The 20,463-nt window shown below is 40.9% G+C and overlaps 2 protein-coding genes across 2 annotated transcripts; one reads left to right on the top strand and one right to left on the bottom strand.

Annotated features, from left to right (window-relative positions):
• Positions 1-23: 23 nt before the first annotated feature.
• CRYM (crystallin mu) lies at positions 24-11,827 on the top strand. The gene is made up of 8 exons (XM_050906303.1): positions 24-196; positions 512-662; positions 1,734-1,796; positions 3,969-4,070; positions 5,168-5,351; positions 7,722-7,843; positions 8,713-8,797; positions 9,471-11,827. The coding sequence occupies exons 1-8, from the start codon at positions 24-26 to the stop codon at positions 9,533-9,535; spliced, it is 945 nt and encodes a 314-aa protein (XP_050762260.1). The 3' UTR covers positions 9,536-11,827.
• A 2,753-nt stretch (positions 11,828-14,580) lies between these two features.
• ANKS4B (ankyrin repeat and sterile alpha motif domain containing 4B) lies at positions 14,581-19,378 on the bottom strand. The gene is made up of 2 exons (XM_050906289.1): positions 19,215-19,378; positions 14,581-15,652 (listed from the first exon to the last, which is right to left on the bottom strand). The coding sequence occupies exons 1-2, from the start codon at positions 19,376-19,378 to the stop codon at positions 14,581-14,583; spliced, it is 1,236 nt and encodes a 411-aa protein (XP_050762246.1).
• Between the last annotated feature and the right edge of the window lie 1,085 nt (positions 19,379-20,463).

A 20,463-nucleotide genomic window follows, 5' to 3' on the forward strand; every position in this document is an offset into this window, starting at 1 on the left:
CTGCTGCCCGTCTGGTGCTCGCCATGGGCTCGACTCCGCCCGTCTTCATCGGTGCCGAGGAGGTGGAGAAGCACCTGCACCGTGCCAGCCTCCTGCTCCCGGCGCTGGAGGCCGCTCTCGCCAACTTCTCGGCCGGCGCGGCGGGAGGCGTCGTGCAGCCCGTGCGCACCGTGGTGCCGGTGCACCGGCACGGCGGGTGAGGCGGGCGGGCAGCGGGGCTGGCTTCCCGGCGCCGGGGTGGGCGCTGCGGGAGGGTGGGCGCCTAGCGGAGCCCCGGGAAGGGGACGGTGGGGGAATGCGGCCCGCGCCCGCCGGCGGGAGGAGGTGCGCCCCTTCCGGAGCGAGGAACGGGGGTAGCGGCGAGGAAGGGACGGGATGGAAGGAATTGGAGCATCGCGAAAGGTCGTTGGTACCCAGTTACTGATTAACCGGTCAGGAGCCATTTGATGTTAACCACTCCGGTGGCTGTAGCTTCCCGTGCTTAAAGGTACATAAGTAATTCTCTTACAAGGTTCCTCGGAGTCATGCCTGCTTACAGTGCCACAGATGATGCTCTGACAACCAAGTTGGTGACTTTTTATGAGCACAAGAAGGATTCCTCTGTCCCTTCTCACCAAGCGACAGTCCTCTTATTTGACCCAAGAAATGGTTCTTTAAAAGCTGTGAGTTTCATGCATGCTTCTGCATTCTCCTCTGTTAATGCTCTGTCACTTCTCCCTTCTGATTCTTAGAAGCTGGAACTGGTGTAAATTGGCCTGAGTTTACCTACATCATCAATGAAAATGTGTTTGTGCCAAATGAGGATTTGGCCTAAAGTCTTATATCTTTCATATGTGTTAAACTGTACTCTTGGCTGCTCTTTACTGCTACTTGTGATGTGAAGGGAATCTGTTGACTCAGAGTGACTTGAAAGAGAAATGATCAGGGACATTACCTTGCATTTGAAAGGGGAAAAAAAAAAAAACTTGCTGAATAAAGAATTGATCTTGAACCATCTTAAGTTAAATCTAAAGAGATTTACAATTGGTATAACAGGGAATAGTATTCAGAGTCTGATTTTTTTGTTTGTTTAAAAAATATAAGAATTTTTAAAGAATATTGACCATTTTCATTACACTTTAGTAATAATGATTACTAAAGGGCCAAAACTGGTCAAGAAAACTATTGGGCTTTTATTCCTAAACTGTATCAGAAAACATGTCAGCTTTTTAAGACCCTTGATTCATTTGTACACAGTAGCTAATGCACATTGAGGCAGGAGTGCCCCACTGTGTGTGATACACGTTAAAGGAATTCTATGTTTCCCTGTCATCCCTTTGTACAGACCAAGACAGTGCAGGACTCGTGAATGACTGCCAGCTTGCACTGGTCCCTGGTCTTACTGGAGTGCGGAGTATTGCAGTTACATCGATCTATTCCCTGCATTGGAAGAGCCAGGGAAGTGCAATGCACGAAGAGCTGTGTGAATTAGGGGTGGCTCAGCTCTGACCAGTTTTCACTCCATTTGTGCTGGTGGAATGACATGGAAGAACTGGAACAGACAGAGAATCTGCCCAGTTTAAACATGTGATTTTATATGGCTTGTGGTTGCTATAACAGTAATTACCAACTTCTGTATTTTCATCTGTGCCCTGTAATATCACATAATTCACAAATCGGATGAAAATGTTTGGTATTTACTCATATTTTCAGTGTTCATTTCAGTCTGTTTAAACTTTTTTTTTTTTTTAAAGGTCCTAGATGGCAGTGTCATTACAGCAAAACGAACAGCTGCAGTTTCTGCAATTGCTACCAAGGTATGTCTTCTGTTTCCTAAATCAGGACAGATTTAGTGGTGTTATATATATAAAATAACTAGAAGGAATGATGTCAACAGCTTTCAGTGTGTGTGAATTTTCATCAAATACAGCTTAAAATTAGATTTGTGATAACATATGTACCTTCAGGGAAAACTTAAAATCGGAGTTTTCTGTTTTGAGTGAGTCATGTCTGGCATTAACACTTTGTGTGTGATTGGAGAAGGAGTCTGAGCTATGTTTTTGTGGCTTGTTCTGCATGCTCTTCTGGGAGTTTACTGAGGTGTCTTCCTCTGTCATTTTCTTTCTTTTGTGCTTGTGTTAACATGCTCCTTTACGGCTTTGGGTGATGTAGCTGTGGTGATAAATTAAATTTTGTTTAGATGTACATTTTCTGCTGTCGGGCCAGGACAGGTGGGTTGCACTGGACCTGGAAAAAGAGGAAAAAGGCACATTTCCAGGGGGCAGTGTGGGTCCTCTTAAGATAAATGATGCCCAGAATAGATGGATGACTTGTTCAGAGGTGGCTGTCTGTCTATCAGTTCCTCTGTCACTGGAAGATTTCCAGATGACTGTCCCTGACTACAGCCATAAACTTCAGTGTCTGAAGACAGGTGAGGTGTATCTTGCTGTATGTTGCTTTACATCATTTCAATTTTGGTTGGAAATTGTTGAATTCTTTTTTAAAACTATATTTGGCTGGGCTGCTAATAGTGGGAAGAGAGCAAGTCACTGTCCATTGCACAGCAGTGTTTTAGTCTTCACCTCAAAGGATGAGGCAATAAGAAGAGGGCCAGAGCTGAAAAATACTTCTGTTTTTCACCCATCAGCTTTGCATCAGAATGAAGGCTGATCTCACCACTTCATTAGTGGCAGTCTTCATGCCAGCGTGACTCTATCCATGGCAATAGAGCTAAACTGACATAAAATTGGAGTGAAGAACCTGTCCCCAAGAGCTTCCCCTGAACCAAGGGACAGAACAATTTACAATGGATTCCTCGGACATGAGGTTATAGGACCTCATTCATCTCAGCCATTCTATACTTGGGCAGTTCTGACAGTTTTTACACAGTCAAAGCTCTGCTGGCCTCAAAGGAGCTTGGCTGCTGAAGGGACTTCAAGATTAGATCCTTCATTGTCGTCTGTTGTTTTGGGAAGTTTTCAGGAGTGTTTGAGTTTAGCTCATAGTTGTCATCTTGTCCTCTTTATGGCATCTGCTTTTCAAAGACCCATGCTTTTATGCAAGGAACCTTTGAAATCAATGCTTCAGAGCCTTTGAAAGGAACATTAAAAAGAGTTCTTGCTACTGAAAAATGAGATCAATGAGATTTTTTTCAATTTATTTGCAGCAGAATAAGTGTTGAGAGCCTAGACAATTCTGAAGTTTTTTATACAGAAGCGAGTGGCCACAGCAAAGGCATAAACAAGACACAAGGATAGTTGAGGGCTGGACTCCAGCAGCCCTCTCTTCCCCTTTGCCAAGTACTGGTGAATCACAGGCAAGAACTAAACTAGAAAACCAAAAGCAGCTATAAAACTGAATTTTAATATTTGTTCCTCAGAACCATCCCTATTTTTACAATGCTTGATGCACACGTATTATGGCTCTTACAATGCCAAGATATGCTTGTGGTATGATTTATGGCTTGAGTGAATTGAAAAAGAAGGTTTAGTGTGGGGCTGCCAGGACCAGTTTACCCATGCAGCTACCACTTTAAGTACTGATAGCTTTTGGTATTATGAGTCCTGTTTTCAGCTAGTGCAGAACATCAACACGATGGTTTTACACTTAATTAGTCACGTAAGTGTAATACACTATACTAATATTAGTGTGCCAAGGCCCCAGAATTTGCATTGGCTCATGCTGTTGCATGTTAAGTCTGAATTTCAAGAGTCGGACAAATCAAAACCAGAATTAAGCCAAGATGTACTTTGGTGCTATTGACACTAGCTTTTGCATTAAAAAAAAAAAAATATATATATATAGTGGTAATTGAATATTGTTTTATATTAATATGAATCAATACTAGCTTTTGCATAAAAACATTTTTTTTTTGTTTAAAAGAGCTAAGGATACTGCTTTCTTTTGTAGTATTTTGATATATATTTGTCGTATCTGTTAATATATTGTCCTTACATATTCTTTTTTTTTTTATATTTGATACTTTTTAGTTGTTAATGCCAGCTTTTGCAGAAGTGCTGTGCATTTTGGGAGCTGGTGTTCAAGCATATAGCCATTATGATATCTTCACAGAGCTGTTCACATTTAAAGAGGTAATGGACACATCTTAACAGGATACATTTATTTTTCTCTATTATGTTTCAGGAGCACTTATTATAAATAAAGTACAGCCAATGAAGTTGTATTGAGTCTGAGATGGAGTTAATTTTCCCCATAGCAGCCTTCATAGTGCTGTGCTTTGTATTGGTAGCTAGCAAGGTGTTGCTAACACACCAGTGTTTTGGCTGCTGCTGAGCAGTGCTGGCACAGCACCAAGGCTGTCTCTCCAACATTCCCCCCTCACCACTAGGCTGGGGATGGGCAAGATCTTGGGAAGGGACACAGCCAGGACAGCTGACCCAAACTGACCAAAGGGATATTCCATACCATATGATGTCTGCTCAGCAATAAAAGCTAGGAGAAAGGAGGAGGAAGGGGGGGCATTCGTTATTATGACGTTTGTCTTTCGGAGCAACCACTACGCGTACCAGGAAGTGGCTGGACTGCCACTGCTAATGGGAAGTAGAGAATAAATCTCTTGTTTTCCTTTGCTTCTGTGTGTGGCCTTTGCTTTATTAAACTGCCTTTATCTTATTTTCTCCGCCCCCATCCCCCCCCCGGCTGAGGAAGGGAGTGATAAAGTGGCTTGGTGGGCACCTGGCATCCAGCCAAGGTCAACCCACAACAGCAGTTAAGGGATTAATCATATTTTGATTCTGTTTCTACAGAACTCAAGAATAGTCTGAACAGCTGTAGAATTTCTTGCTCAAATGTTGGTCTTTTAAAAAAAAAAAAAAGGTTGGAAACAAAGTCGTTTCAGCTGGCTTTTTCTCTCTGACTGGGAAAATTCTACTGCATATGCCATACTTGGATAAGCTTTCTGTAACTTTCCTTTAAATATATGTATTGGAAATATTTGTATTTTATAAATACAGCTCTAAAAGGAGCTGTTATTCTGGCATCAAAAAACAGTCATTCAAATGTAGCTGCACACACATGAAATTTAGTCGCTTGTATGATGAGAACATTAAAGGAGAAGAAACCCACCTTTAGGATATGTGTAACTATCTACTGAAAACTGAAACAAAGTGTTCTGTTTCAGCAAGGAGAAATTCTCCAAGCTAATCTGTTTGTCTTTTTTTCCTTGAAGGTCAGGATATGGAATCGCACCAAAGAGAAAGCGGTGAAGCTTGCTAATTCAGTTAATGGTCTAGTGCAGGTCTGCTCTTCTGCTCAGGAGGCAGTTACTGGGGCTGATGTGATTATAACAGTCACTATGGCAACGACACCAATTTTATTTGGAGACTGGGTAAAACCAGGTGCCCATATCAATGGTATGCTATGTTCTCATCGTTTAAAGGATACGTTTATTATCACATTGTTTAGCATGAAAAACTGTTGAAAAGCAGTACTCTCTGCTTCTCAGAATGAATGTTCTTTCCATTTTGACTTTTCCCCTTTAGTGAAGACCCCTTTTCCCAGCCCTGTCTTCCTGGTTGTCTGGAGCCAGAACTCCTGCATATTCCAGCACTGGATGTTTCCTAGAGCATGGGATATGCTTTTTTCCCTAGTGGTGCATCATCTTTGCCACCATGTTGTCATTTGATGCTAACCTTGCTCTCTATTGAAATAACCCATACAAATGTGTTATTTCCAGAGTGACTCCTGCTCGTTGTAATGTTTCCCTGGTAGCTGTCATCTTTTCTTCACTCAATTTTGTAAGCTCCTCTGTTTGTTCCTTTTTGGGCTGATCACATTGTTTTTTGTTTTAGTTTTTTTTTTTTTTACTTGAGTTAAAAAGATACAATAACTGAGTTAAGAACTTCATAATTTGACCTCTAATTATGGTGAGGTTTGGGGGGCTTTTTTTTTTTGCCTGCCTTGCAATGATTTTGCCACACTATTGTTTGGAGTCTCTGGACATGCCCACATTTGTTTATTTTATTAACCATGGGCCTGCTTCAGATGACCTTGTGCACTTTCCAAATAGCATGGTAATAAGACAAAAGCGACTTGTCAAAGGGAATGATTTAAAGAAAGGTCCCCCATTCCAGCAGCATCCTACCAATTTTTCAAACTCAATTTAGTCCTTTGTCATTGAATGTTGTCTATGTTATGTCACAGCACGGAAGCCAGAAGTACGACCAAAATCAATTAAGGTCTACAGTCACTGAGGCGACACATACACAAAGACCCTCTCCTTTCTTTGCCTTTTTTTTTCCCCCTCCATTGAGGCATTTGTGCTGCTTGAAGAGGCATTCAGGCAACATGGAATTTATTATTCCATAACAGTTGGACACTTTTAAAAAACATTTGACTACAGTATAACTGGGGTTTTGGGGTTTTTTTTAGCCCGTAATAAGTTGATAGTGGTTCTGCTGTATTTAAAAAGTTAAGCTCCTTGATTTGTTTTCTGTTTCTCCAGATAATCCATAATCTGCTCAACTTGCACTACTTATAAGGTTACAAGGAAATAATAGAAGGCTATAGGTTGAAAAATCCTAATTAATAACATTGAACTCTGCATGTGCAAGTCTTTGTTGCACAATACTTTGGTTTTCATCTGCTCAGGATAATTGAGGGATTCTTCAAATCTTACTTTTCTCTATAAACATATGACAAACACAATCTGAACCAAATAAAAGGACTATAAAATTCAGGGTGTTTGGTAATGATCTGATGAAAGATAAGGGTACAAGAGATAATGGACAGAGGGAGATTAATTTCTTCTGCCTCAGCTACCCAGAGTCTGCTGACAAGGATATTCAGCTGACAAATATTGAATGTTTTAGAGGAGCTGTATTAGATGTTAGTTAACTCTGTTTAAAAAAATAAAAAGCAACGAAAACCTGTTAATTTGGCAGTTGCAGAAACAGGTTACTGTTTGTCTGCAGAAGAGTTGTCTGTATAACCTTATCTTCCTTGAGTTGTGTCACCAGGTGATCAACGTTTATTCTAACAGTGCCTCTGTAAGCAGAAAAGAGTAATTATGTCACACCTATTTATCGGTGTCATTTTCAAAGCTGCTGGCAAAGGCTTTTTTGTTTTGTACCTGTACGTAGTTACATATATCTTTACATTTCTTGTATAGTTATGAGATGAGGAAGGGCTAAGCAGTGCTACTTCCCCTTCTCTTCGCTGTCAGCATTATTTGGAAGGAGCAGTTTGACTAGTGTACCAAAGAGGTGGAAACAGTGCCAGCAAAGAATCTCACTTCTGCTTCCTGAAGAGCTGCAGTTTAATGCTTCAGCAGGTTGAAAGGCAAAGGCCGATTGATTCCAGTTGTTCTGCCTGTGCTTGTGGGGAATGTAAGACTCTTGTCAGCAGCAGCATCTGCATGACTAGAGGTCAAGGATGCTGTACATTTCAATGAGCTGTAATTGGGAGGGTTGGACACAATGTCATCCTTCATTGACATCAGTGGAAATTTAGGGGGTTAGCACCTCACAGAAACAGGCCATATATATGTCAGCGTTACAGCTGAGGCCAGGTTGAGAGAAATCCAGGCTTTTTCCCAGTTGCTCAGGCCCATCCTATTTTTTTGTTAATTTATCAATCAACATGTCTCCAGTGCTAACATCAGATTGTTTGTATATTAGATCTCCACAATAATGTCCATTGTTACTTCGCACATGTCTTGGACAAAGTGTGGTTTGAATTTGTTTTAAACATTCCTCCCAAGTTCATCAGTTTTGTTGTCTTAGCTGTTGGAGCAAGCAGACCAGACTGGAGAGAACTGGATGATGAACTGATGAAGAATTCCGTTCTGTTTGTGGATTCCAGAGAGGCTGCTCTTATGGAATCGGGAGATGTTATATTATCAGGGGTAAGACTTTCTTAAATTATGGACTTTATTTTTGTGGCAATTGGCTTGCATTTGAAATGAGTTGGTACTGATGATGTGCTGCACTGAAACTTTTTAGAGCATCAAATGTAGTTGTTAACACTTTCCAGGCACAGGCTGAAAGATAAACTGCTTTCAAACTGAGACTTCTGCATGTCTATGCCAAAACCATGCAAGCTCTGTATCAGCCACTACATGACACCGTATTACGGTAGCATGTTTTAGCATTGGCCTTTGTGTACAACAACAACGTATTGTTTTTGAAAGACCTACATTTCTTGCAATGTTTGGTAATTACGTTAAGTGTTTTTAAAATCTATTTATTAAAACCTGGAACTTTCTTCCCATAAGATTTCAGTGTGATTGACACGCATCAGGCCTCTAGAGAATGGACGACAGAAGCCAAGCAGACAGTTAGTGATCTGCAGAAATCTGACGGCAGGGACTCTTTTAGGTTTAATGGAGTTTTCTTTTTCTCTTTTAATGTTTTTGCAGAACAAATATGATTTCCACTTTTGAGGTTTAACATAAGAGATCCAGATATGGTAAGGTGTGTGGAATCCCATGTGTTTTGTTGGATAAGTAACAAGCTATCCACTGTAAAAAAACTTACTGAGTGAGGAAAGTCTGCCAGCTGTTCTTCTCTGAAAACCGTTCCACTCCTCTGTGATTTCTGTCCAGTTTCTATATTATTTGTCTGAATGCTGATCTGCTTCATCATGGAAAGGAATCAGTTCTGGGATAGCAGAACTGGAGGAGTTCTTTCTTTTGAAGTCACTCAGAAAAAAAGTTTTTCTCTTAACATATATATGGATATTATGTTTTTGTATAAATATGTATTTGTTTCACAGGCAGAGATTTTTGCTGAGCTGGGAGAGGTAGTGAAGGGTACAAAACCAGCCCTGCCTGAGAAAACAACAGTGTTTAAATCACTGGGTAAGAACAACCCCTCCTGTGTACAAGTCTGACAGAAAACAATGCCTTATTATTTATTAGGTCCCCCATGCGTGGGAAAGCTGCTGATCATCTTCAAAACTGCTGTGGTAATGCACTGTCCCCAAGAAACTAGAATGTGATTTGCATTTTCCCTTCTCCTTTTTTATTTATCTAGCAGGACTGATGTAATGAAAAGTGATAGGAAAGCAAACAAACAATAGGAGGAAGTACATGTTCCGTTTCACAGTTGTTCAACACGTGACTGCAGCGTTTATTAATACAGCTCCAACCCGAATACCCTGCTGTTACGCCCGTGGAGTCTGTCTGACATACAGACAATGTGACAGTGTACTGGGGGGTTGGAGTTGATGTTTGGGGGAAAGAGCAGGAGCGGATTACCATGCTCTGAGCTGCATGACATGTCCGAAAAGGCCAAGTTGTGATATGAACACTGAAAATTAGATTCATGCTATTACATTAACTTCATATAGCACACCTAACAGTTACATGATGGCTATAAACTTTGAATGTAACACTGTAGGTGTTCGGGATGGGGAATGATTTCTATTCCTGTCAAGGCAGATAATTTCCTGAGTCCTCTTGTTCCCTTCCAAAGCTAAATTATTTTGTACAGCTGAAGAATTGTTTGAAGGTGACTTTAATTCTTTTTCAGGGATGGCGGTTGAAGATACAGTAGCAGCAAAATTTGTTTATGACTCATGGTCAGCTGGTAACTAAAGAGAGAAGTCTACAATGCCAACGAGGCCAAGAAAATTGTTTGCACTTAGTTTCCTTGGATCTTTTGTTAACAAGAAAGGCACCAATCCTATCTGAATGTGGCCCTTCTAGAACATTCAAGAATGAAAAGTAAAATTTCAGCAATAGACTAATTTCTACAGTTTTCTAATGGCAAGTATTAGATATCTGCAGTATTACTAATAACTGTATTTCATGTAATGGCAAGTTTTAGATGTTTGCAGTGATACTAACGAGGGTATCTTTACATATTTTGGTATAATTCTGGAATCAATGCCTTTCCTCCCTAATTATTTACGTAGCAGAAGTCTGTGGGTAGATTTTGTGTTTTTAGCGAGGTAATTCATACTGGAGTAAAATGTATCAGTTTGGAGAATGGACTCTGGCATCATATTTACCTGTGATGGTAGTTTAAATGCATCTGTGGGTACTACACTGACAGTAACCTAGTCTCTCCTGGGAACACAGCCCGCCTCTGACTCCTGGACACCCCTTCCCTTCCAACTCAGACTGGGATCTGGAAGTCACCTTCCTTACTTTCACCCTCCACAATCTCCCTTCCCTGCCCTCAGACCCAACGTTTTTTCATTTAAGAGCACGCTCCTGAGTGGGAGTTTATATAAATAATGATGCCTCCATACAGTTAGATTTCTGTCTGTTTTTGTAAAAGACCTGCCTTGGGAAGACTTAGAGAGCAAAAAACCAGAGCTAATATTATGTACATTTTAACTGAGAGGAAACTATACTCAATACCTCTCTTAGTACATTCCTGGGTGGGATATTGCCATTTTCGTATTGCAAGGAGTCACTCAAAATGTGAGCACTAAAAATGTGTTTTGATTTAACTTTTATCTGTATTCTGTGGGGAGATTTTGTTAGTAATCTATGGAGTTTGTAAGTTCTTTTTCTAAGCTTCTTGAAGGTTGGAACTGTACAAATTGATTTCAGTAGGATAAACTTCAAGTATACAGTCAAATATTTTCAGCTTGGCTGTACCATGGATCAATTGGTAATTGTTCTTTTATCCCAGTGGGTATTTGCTGGGGCAGGAATTTCCATGATCCTTTCTTGGCGGAGGAACCCAGTGATGTTCTACATAAGGAAAAGTTCCAGTTTTGTGCTGTTATGCAACTGCCTTACAAAAGATTGAGCATCTGCTGAAAAGCGGCTATTGCCCTGGAAACAAATTCCTGTCTCGGGCTTGAGTTGTGCCTTATGAAATTTTATTTCTACTTACATATTATTTCATGCAGGCTATTAAGTGTTTCTTCACTCTGTGGAAGGATTAGATGACATGGTCATTCTATATTGATGCCAGTAGAATACAGTGGAGCAACAGGAAAGAGGTATAGAAGCAGTTAGCGTTAAAGCCCTTGATGGTGCATAAGTAAGTATAGAAGAGGTTAATGAGTACAGTGCAGGTGTGACATAAATAATACTCCAAATTATAAGCCTGGTGTAAACTAGTTGGAAAAAAGTAGTAAGTGGCAGAGTTTGTAATTTGCAGAGTTTTAGCAGGGAAGGGTACCAGACCTGTAAGTGAATAGGGCCAAAGGATGTGTTCGTGTGGATAGAAATCTAACTCCATTGATCTTGTTTACATTGGCAGAAACAAGAACAGAAATTTCTCTATAAGCTGTTGTATTTTTTAACTGTAGCAAAACTACCCTTCTATGTTTACACGTTTTTTTCTTCGTCATTTCTGAAGTGTTCAGAAATGTAAGTGTTGACTTAGCCTGTTACTTCAGTGATAGAGAATTCCACTAGCTTGAGACAAACGTGACAGCCATCGATGTTCCATAATTCAAGAACTGTATGGAAACTTGCACTTACTACTTACGACAATATTATCCCAGTTCTGTGCCTGTGTAAAACAGTTTTACAAGTTACAAAGTAATTTGAAGTGAGACATAGTGTTTGGGAAGAAGACAAATACAGTTTATTTTCACATGTACTCTTCTACAGACTATGCACTTTAAAAGTAGATGGAACTAGTCCAAAAACCTGGTTCTGAAAACCCACAGTGTTCTCGGCAATAGGAGGTTCTGGGAGCCTGGCTTCAGCATTGTACCTCTGAATTCATGAAGAGGATTTGATTCAATTACAATGGGAGTTGCTTGGATGCTGTCTTTAGATTTTTTTTTTTTTTTTGAGGGGAAATAATAGCCTTAATTTCCATGTTTCCTTTTCTTACAAATCAGAGTCTCAAGAAATTGTGTAACTTGCATTTATGTTAAAATTAAATAGATACTGCTGTTTTTCTTTTGACTTTCATTTTGTCGTCCATTACTTTTCGTTTGGGTGGGGTTTGGTTTTTTTTTTTTTTTTTTGAAGATGAGGAGGAAAGTATTCAAGTTGCTGTAGTGACTACTCACATTCAGTGATCACACTTACTGAGAAGAGGGGAAAATAAATTGAGACTGCTGCGCTCCACCGTGATACTCAGTTTTGCAGTCATCCCATGCTGCACATTCCCTCCTCTTGGTGTCTATCCAGTACAGAGTATTAAATCCTTAAGGAAGGAGAATCTTGTACTTGGCAGGGCTGTGATCATGTGAGATCCCATGGTTTTATGATTTGGGTTTGGATTGGGCTATAAGATTGCACGTGATACAGAAAGTGTCTCCAACTGAACTGCGCTGTACAAATGTTACTAAGGAGTCAGATCTGGGATTCACTAATTTAAATACTTCAAATTATAAAAGAAACAAAGAAGTTGGTGCAAAAATTTGGAAAACAGCAAAGCACATAAGTGGAAAAAAATGAAATGTGAGTGTTCCCTTTTATTTTTTTTTTCCCCCCCCCCCCCCAATTATTCCATATGGCTGCTTTATAAAGCATATCAGAGGCCAATTTCCAGGACCACCCTGCAAGAAAAGGACTAGCACTATTGCACTTTTTTATTTATTTTAAAAGGGTATATATATTGGAGTTGATTCAGTTGCCTAAAAATAAGTGTTATGTGTGGGGTGCTCTGGGCCTTCTTATTCAGTCTCTAGATGCAGTTCCAGAAGGACAAGGAACTCCTTCCCATAGATCTTGTGCTGTATCTGCTAGCTCCATAGAGTTACTGTGAATACCTAAGGACATACCAAAACATGCTGGATGCTTGTGACAACTGAGTCAATCAATTTATGTGCAAATAGTCTGTGCCATTATCTCTGGTTGTCAGAGGTCGCAGCAGTCAGACGGATTTACAGGTGAGTATGCAGAGAGGCAGATTTTCAGTGCAGTTTAGAGATACTTGGGGCCTATCACAAAACTGCTGAAGCTGCTCCGTGAGAATGGCAGTTAATGGACAGGTCCTCTGTGAGTGACACCACTCTCTGATGTTTTGATGGTGTGTTGTGGGCAGGTCACAAGCATTTAGGCAGGTAAAGAACCAGCAAATGCATCAGTTATGTGACTGAGAATTAGAGGATTTGACCCTTCAAAATCCACTCATTATATGCCTTCAAATATGTAAGATTCATCATTTCCTTGCTTTGTTAAACATTTGGGAGTTCCTTAGCTAAAACGAAAAGAACCCAGCAGGTTAATAACACAGAGTCTGAGGGCATGCTGTCTGATTTAATTACTGTGCTAAGCACAGCAGTCATTTAAGGTTGTGCAGAACAAGACTCTGATGTGACTGCTTAATAGAAGAAAATATCAACCTGCTGAAGTACAGGAATCCAAGGACGAAGGAATGCAGTATAAAGTCCAGCCAAGAAAAGGAATTATAATATACAAATCAAAGTAACAAGAAGATGTGGAAAGAAGGAAGCATGAAAAAGTAAATTATTAGCTAGGATTAGTGTCCACAAATGCAGTATAGCCCTAAGGAAAAAATGATAGCTGACTAATGGAAAGCTATAAAAAGAGATTTAAAGATGAAAGTCCTGCTAATAATTGTGCCTCTAAAATCTGAGGTCCCAGGCAGAGCAAGACTGCTACAAGCACCTTATTAGATTCACAAAACTCAACAGGAGTGATTAATTCATATTGGATAGGTCTGTCTTCCCAAGAGAACAGGCCCGAGAGAGATGAAGGGAACCCTGCTGTGAATGCCTCCAGATAGACTGTAAAGAATAGGAGCTTCCACAGAAGCACAGTTTCATTTTCTTTCCCTTTTCATGAGCTGGACATGCAGTTTTCAGGCTGAGGCTGACAACAACCAACAGAAAATGCTGGGTGGTAAGAGTCCTGGTTTCTGGGACTTCACATGCCAAATGCACCCTATAGGAATCAAGCTGAGGATATACCAAAACAGATCAAAAATGTTGAAAATAAAACCTCAGCTTCTTGTAGTTAAAAGTATTGCAGTCTTGATGCCATTTATGACATGATGGGTGCTGGCAACTGGGTCCAGTCTAATGAGACAAGAGAAAAGAATATACGACTCACACCAAACATCTCCTGCCAAGGTACTTCATATATTTTTAAATTAATACAGTAGCAAAACACTTTACTGACAAGAACACAAAACTTGCTGTAAATTAGTCTTACTTACGTTCATTCAGAGGCTATTAGAATCAATGAGCCATAGCTGAAATCAAGATTCAGATGCTATTTCTAACATATCATCAGTACCAGGAAGGGCGGTTTGTAGCAATCTAACGGAAGCGAATTCAGAAAACTCAAAGCTCTCAAGCTTTGGGAATGCTCTTTGCATTGTGGTCTTGGAGAAGAAGGGAAGGGCTTTATTAAGGAACATAGTGTGGCTGGGCTTCGCTAATATTTTAAGTTATTCCGACGAGAAGAAATCCAATCCCCATAAACAGTTCAGGGAGAAAAAGGTTTAAGTCTATAGCTTTTGGTTTTTTACCTTCACATGCTTTCTTTTTGGCAGAATATGCTTGAATTAATATCCTGCACACCACAGCCATCTATCCAGAGAGAAAAATCTTTGTCCTTGCTGTACTTTCCAAAGAAATTGGTAACCTCTCTGCCTTTTGCTTTAGCAGATGTCTGAAAAGAATTGCATGCTCTTTGGAAAGAGGAAAAGAATGAATCGGTGTGCAGGTTACAGCAACAGGTATGTTAATTTATAAGCAAGTATCTACAGTCTTTCCAGGGTTCTTGAGGGCTTGTTTTCTTTTATTCATGGCATTCAGGACTTTCTTTCTTGGCCCAAGCTCCATCTGAATGCTCTGTAGATCTTCATCAGAACATAGCATCAGGGCATCTAAATCAATTTTTTCCCTCATGAAGACTGGAAGAAACTCATCCAGCATCTGTGATGCCAGAAATACCTCAAGGGGTGTGTTCTCTGATTCCTCATCATCCCAAATGACTTCTTCCTCATGCCAAGGGATATCAGCACCATTTTCAGCATCATCCTGCCTGCCATTCTCAGCATTTTCATACTGAAAGAGCTCACTGGACATTTTAAAGCTTATACCTTCTTTCTCAGAAGACACAGTTCCAGGATTTACATCCGCAGCCAAATTCCTTCCAAATACAATCTTGCCGAGACCTGGCCGCTTAAAAATAGAGAGCTGACTGTCATTATCAGAAAAGTTTTTCTCTCCAAGGTCATTCAGTAATTCATCCTCCTCTTTCTCATCGAACAAATGCATCACAGTTCTCCTACCTGTACCATTCTCTTGGTCATTGCTTTGTGTTTTCTGGCTTCTTGTGCTGTCAGCTGTCTTTTTTGCCTTCAGTTTGAAGGTATCTTTCAGATTTTTGGAGAAAGGACTTGCATTTGAAGCAAAGAGACTAGGCAACTTTACTCTGGAGTCTGTCCCTCTGGAAGAATTTACTGTGCCAACCTTTTCTTTCATATAATTCCGGTTCATTTCATGCTGGTGTTTCTCTTGGCGCTTCTCGCATTCCTTGATTTGTTTCTCTGCATTCCTCTGGGCCTGCACTTTGAGTCTAGAGACCTTCTTTGGGTTCAGTATGTTCTGCTCGGTGGCAGCTTTGTCCAGGATTCTGACACATTCATTGCGGTCTCTGCTGGCAGCCACCTCCAGGGGAGTGCGGAGGTCATTGTCCAGAGCAAAGATATTGGCACCGAAGTTGATCAAAAAAGAAACACAGTGGATGTGACCGTTGCAAGCAGCATGGTGGAGAGGCGTGTTCCCCCAGATGTCACATTTGTCCGGATCACCTCTGAGAAGGAAAATAGTGTACAGTGAGCTGGACGTACCCAAGCATAGCACTGCAGTGGGATTGAACAGATACTAAACGTTTAGCTCAGCTTTGCTATGAGGAGTACAGCCCAATGAAAATGAGTCAGCTTAGTTCCATCCTCTAGAACAGCGCTGCACCTACTTACACGAGCACTGAGGTTGGCTGCATGTGTGGCATAAGCTCCAATTCCTGCCTGTCTGTGAATTAAGTAAGCTCGTCGGGGCTGACTGTGACTGTGTATGCGACTCCCCATAACGGAGCCAGGGTATTTCCTTTGTGTCATCCCAGGGTCTGGCAGGGCTGCTGGCAGGGCTTGCTTTGTTCCCTGCCGGTCTCACCTGCCTCCCGCAATAGGGCAGAAATGAGCAGCCACCCGTGGGCAGGCGAGGGTCAGCAGCTCTGACTGCTTTGCTGCTGACAGCTCGGAGTGGGCTCAGGCTTCGACTTACGCTCATTGGAATTAATAGTGAAACTGTTTCAGTAGCTTTTGCGTGGAATGTTTTAAAGACTTTTTGGTGACTCTTCCCTTTTGCGTGTCAAATGCAGGGGCAGTATTAGGAGGATTCTTCACTGGCCACCGTGATACATATTTAATGAGCCCATGCAGTAACTTTTTTGGTGGGTAATAGGTAAATGATTAGGAGTAAAGTGCTCATTATACATTTGTCTCCATTGCTATTAGATTAAGCTCAGATAGATGCCGTCGTTTTTCTTCAACTCTTTTTTTCTCTTTAAGCTGCTTTTGCTTATGGGGTTTGAAAAGCAGAAGCTCATTTGAAAGTAAAATACCACATCTTTTCAATTTAATTTAAAGCCAGTGAAAAGTATTGCTTTCTTTTTAACTCTTGCAGGGACTTCACACTGAACTGCTGCCTGCAGACAAGAATTGGCTTGAATCTTTTGATACATTTTGGGCAGGATCAACATGAGCAATGTTCAGAACAGAGCTTGAGTCATCTTGTGACCAATAACCAAGGCAGCCCCACCAGCCCCAGACCTTTAATAACTTCAGAGCCAGGGCCAAATTTACAAGGAGAACTTCTACTCTTGGGAGTTTAAGCATTTCAATGTCTTGGAGATTTGTTCCACGGCGGCTGTACTATGAATGAAATGGTACATCCTATCACAAAATCTCCTTCAGGCATTGATCTCTGGCTTTGAATGTCTCTGAAGAAAAGCACTAACATATTTGTTGAGGGCCAAATCTGAAAACATCCTTCAGCCTGAAATGCCACAGGCAAGAGAGAGGTCGGGGGTCCCCGCAGAGCTGAGACACAGAGCTGCTTGCATGGAGAAACAATAGCAAGTCTGAGCGTGCCAGGCTGCAAGCGTGCAGGCATTTCTACAAGGAGGTCGTAGCTGAGGATCAAAGTTTCTCCACTAAGACATATGGAAACCATGTGTACATATTTCTGCTTTTGTGGCTCTGCCCTGGGGAACTGCCTGACTGTGGCTGACTGTGCCAGCTTCCTTCATTCCCACGTTAGCAAACAGGCTGCATTATCCTGAGCCTTGGGAGTGCCAGGTCATCCATCCTCCCCCAGGTCCCTTCATAGCTGTTTGTAGTCTCTTTTCCCCCTGGAGCCTGCCAGCCTTTGAGTCTCAAACAATTGACAAACTAGAATGTCTGTTCCCAGCTCAGTGGGACTTTGGATAAGGCTTGACATCTACTTTGGGTTCTCATACTCCTCTTCCCTGCTTTCCCAAGAAAGAGACTCACAGAAAAGAGAGCAGATCTGCTACTTGGTCTTGCCTTTATACATGTACCTGCAAAGCAAGCAGAGAAAATGTCTCTTGATGCCTGGGAAGATAAACTATTTCAAGATGAAAGGGGTTTATTGTTAGTATTGCTACATTTTCCAAGGGCTGAATGCGTTGCAAGCTTCAGAGTCCTAAAATCTGCAACCACTCAAGAAAACCGCCCTGTATCTCAGTGCCTTTGTCAGGAAACCTCTTCAAGGAAAGGATGAATTTGTTAAAAATAATTAAAATACTTTCTCACAAGAAAACATTAACTGGCTGCAGAACAGATTGAACGTCTTCCAAAATTCAGCTTCTCCCAAGAAAACCAGTGAGACTACAGCCCTATCTCTGACAACCACAGCTTGCTGATCGTGTCAAGAAATCTTGGATTAAAATAGAGGTGAATGCATGTTTGAAGATTTTGAGGGCAATACTGTCCCAAAGGTGTGCTCTACCAAGAAAAAGAGTTAGAAATACATTAAATAACAAATACCTAGAAATTCTGATCTTTGTGTCATCTGCTGTGACTTCTATCAGCTTATATGGTAGAAGACATATTTTTCACTCAAATTTTGAAAAAAAATTATTTCGTTATTTGTTCCTTAGCTAGTTGTTCTGTCTTCTAGGTGTTCAGGGACAAACCTTTATTGACTCTAGATATTTCCTTGGAGCTACCTTAATTATACGAATTGAAAAACTGTCAATCTATTTTTGATTCTCCTGAGGACACAGCAATAACCGTGCAGTCCAAAGGTCTTTTTTATTGTGTTATTACAGCCACACCTGAGCTTAATGAGCTATAAAGCAAATCTATGAAAAACCTATTTTTATTCCATATTTTCAATTCTATTTTTAATAAACGAAAACTCAGATACACCCAAATAGTTGTTCAACTTTTCCCTCCAATCTTCTTTAAACTATTATGATTGAAAATACAGGTCAACTTAATCTTCATCTCAGCCCAGAAAGAGCATTTTGTTAGCTGTATCTCTACACAAGAGCAGATTTTCTTTTATTAGATCTTATTACAGAATCACAGCTTGAAAGGTAGGCTCCAAGCAAGAGAGTACAGAGGGTGGGGAGGTAATTACCATTTCAATAATACTTTTTAAGCATGTAGTACATTTAAATGACACCAAACAGAAATATTACTAATAGAAAATAAACCTACAGAAAACCCTCCTTTCCTTTTTTCTTTTCTTTTTTTCCACAGTTTACAAGGATCCTACCACAGCTTCTGAAACAGTATTATCACTTTTAGCATGATGGTAGTTGCTAATACTATAAAAAGCAGATAAATAACAATTTTAGATGTTACTGTCTCAAAACTATCGGTTGTGACTTGCCTCTGGAAAGCATTAAATCTTCACGGGTGTCTACTAACTGCACTTTGGAAGCAAATGGGAAAGATTTTTTGCTAAAAATGTTTCAAATGATGCATTTCTCTATAGAGCCTGTCTCAAAGATATATTATCATCAAAGGTTGTTGGCCAACTTCTGCATTACAGCGAGGCAAGGTCCCAGAGCCCTGCTCCTGCTAACTGCTCCCTGCAGGCTCCACATACAAGATGGTCCCGCTGATGCCGATGCGGCTTCACCGACCGCACGTACAGACCTGCTTGCAGGTTCTGGGCCTAAACCATTACAAATAAAGAGAAACAATTCTTGGCAATGCATTGAAAGAAATGACCTGGATTTTCAGCCTTTTGGGTCTGAGGTCATTGGGGCATTAGAAACGTGACGCACTAATTATAGTTTTGAGCCACAAGCTTTAAGCAATGGAGGCTGATTGACTTACCCCCTCCGGCATATGACTTCCAGAGCTTCTAGATACCCATGGTATGCTGCCAGAAGGGTAGGCGTCATCCCATCTTCATCTGAATTATTGAGGTCTTTCCTAGTAGCTTCTTTCAAGAGGTCCAAATTGCCATCAGCTGCTGCTTTGTGATACCTGCTCGACATTTTCAGTAACGTCTGGTTTCCCAACTCAGCTCTGAACAATATCCAGACTGTACAGTCACCCTTCCATTACAGGGATAGTTCATTAATGATTACAAGTTGAGACGTCCCCATGAGGATGGAAATGAGGAGGCAAAGTTCACCCTAGCAGACAACTTATCTGGAGCTCTGCGTACGTAATAAGGCGATGGTATGGGGAATGCTTTCATTTTCTGGAAGGTGGCTCTGCAGTTTACCATTCGTTGCATATTTGACTACTTAAACATAGAGGGGATTCATTCATCTTCTCTGTGTCTTTGCCTAACTGTTCTGGGAAAAAGTCAAAAGGACCTTGAACTTCAAAAAAAACTTCAAAAAGCCTTCAAAAGGCCCTGAATGTCAGTACGACCAGGTTTCATCCAAAGTATAAAGTATCCCTGAGTTTTGATAGGATGAAATGCACAAGCAGTTACCTTTACTGGTGAAGTCCTTCGTAACCTATCATTTACTGGGTTGCTGCATTTGAAAACAAGCCTCTCTCCTGCCAAACCAGGCACATCCATGAAGCTGTTTTGTGTACACAGATTGGTGTGTGGATGGAAACAGACCTGTCGGGACCAGGGTGTTTGGATAAAACCGCCTGTGGTTCCACAAGTCACAGCAGGCAAAACCACAGCCTAGTGTGTGATCATTTTAACTGCGAATTGCATTTCATTAGAGGATCTTAAGGCACTTGGCAAATAGACATTCAGCTAACAGGTACTGTAATCTCTGTTTTAGATGCAAAAAATGTGCAGGATTTTCTCAGGATAGCACAGGGAATTGAAGAAATGGAAATGTGATGGGCACTGTGGGCCTTGCCTGGGAACTGCTGGGTCCAGTCTCCATCTCACATAACCACTTCTTGCTTTAGAAATTATTTCCCTTGATTTCAGTGGTGTTAAGGACTACCTCTACGAGTAGAAGCTTATACAATTAGACCGTAATTCTAATCTTTAGGTTCAAAAGAATTACTAAAAGAAAACCATGTAAAAGGTCCGTTTTAAAACAGTAGCTGAGCAGAAATCAGTAAGAGGCCACCTGCTGCTTAATAAAATGCTGCAGGCTAT

Source organism: Gymnogyps californianus, chromosome 15 (assembly GCF_018139145.2).
Source record: "Gymnogyps californianus isolate 813 chromosome 15, ASM1813914v2, whole genome shotgun sequence".
In the NCBI taxonomy this organism is placed as follows: Eukaryota; Metazoa; Chordata; class Aves; order Accipitriformes; family Cathartidae; genus Gymnogyps; species Gymnogyps californianus.

What these genes read in the sequence shown, in the direction of transcription:
- CRYM (XM_050906303.1), top strand. Translation starts at nt 24, where the DNA reads ATGGGCTCGACTCCGCCCGTCTTCATCGGTGCCGAGGAGGTGGAGAAG. An exon ending in CCGGTGCACCGGCACGGCGG is followed by an intron (nt 197 to 511) that starts GTGAGGCGGGCG and finishes TTCTCTTACAAG; the next exon opens with GTTCCTCGGAGTCATGCCTG. An exon ending in ACCAGGTGCCCATATCAATG is followed by an intron (nt 5,352 to 7,721) that starts GTATGCTATGTT and finishes TTGTTGTCTTAG; the next exon opens with CTGTTGGAGCAAGCAGACCA.
- ANKS4B (XM_050906289.1), bottom strand. Translation starts at nt 19,378, where the DNA reads ATGTCGAGCAGGTATCACAAAGCAGCAGCTGATGGCAATTTGGACCTC. An exon ending in GAAGTCATATGCCGGAGGGG is followed by an intron (nt 15,653 to 19,214) that starts GTAAGTCAATCA and finishes TTTCCTTCTCAG; the next exon opens with AGGTGATCCGGACAAATGTG.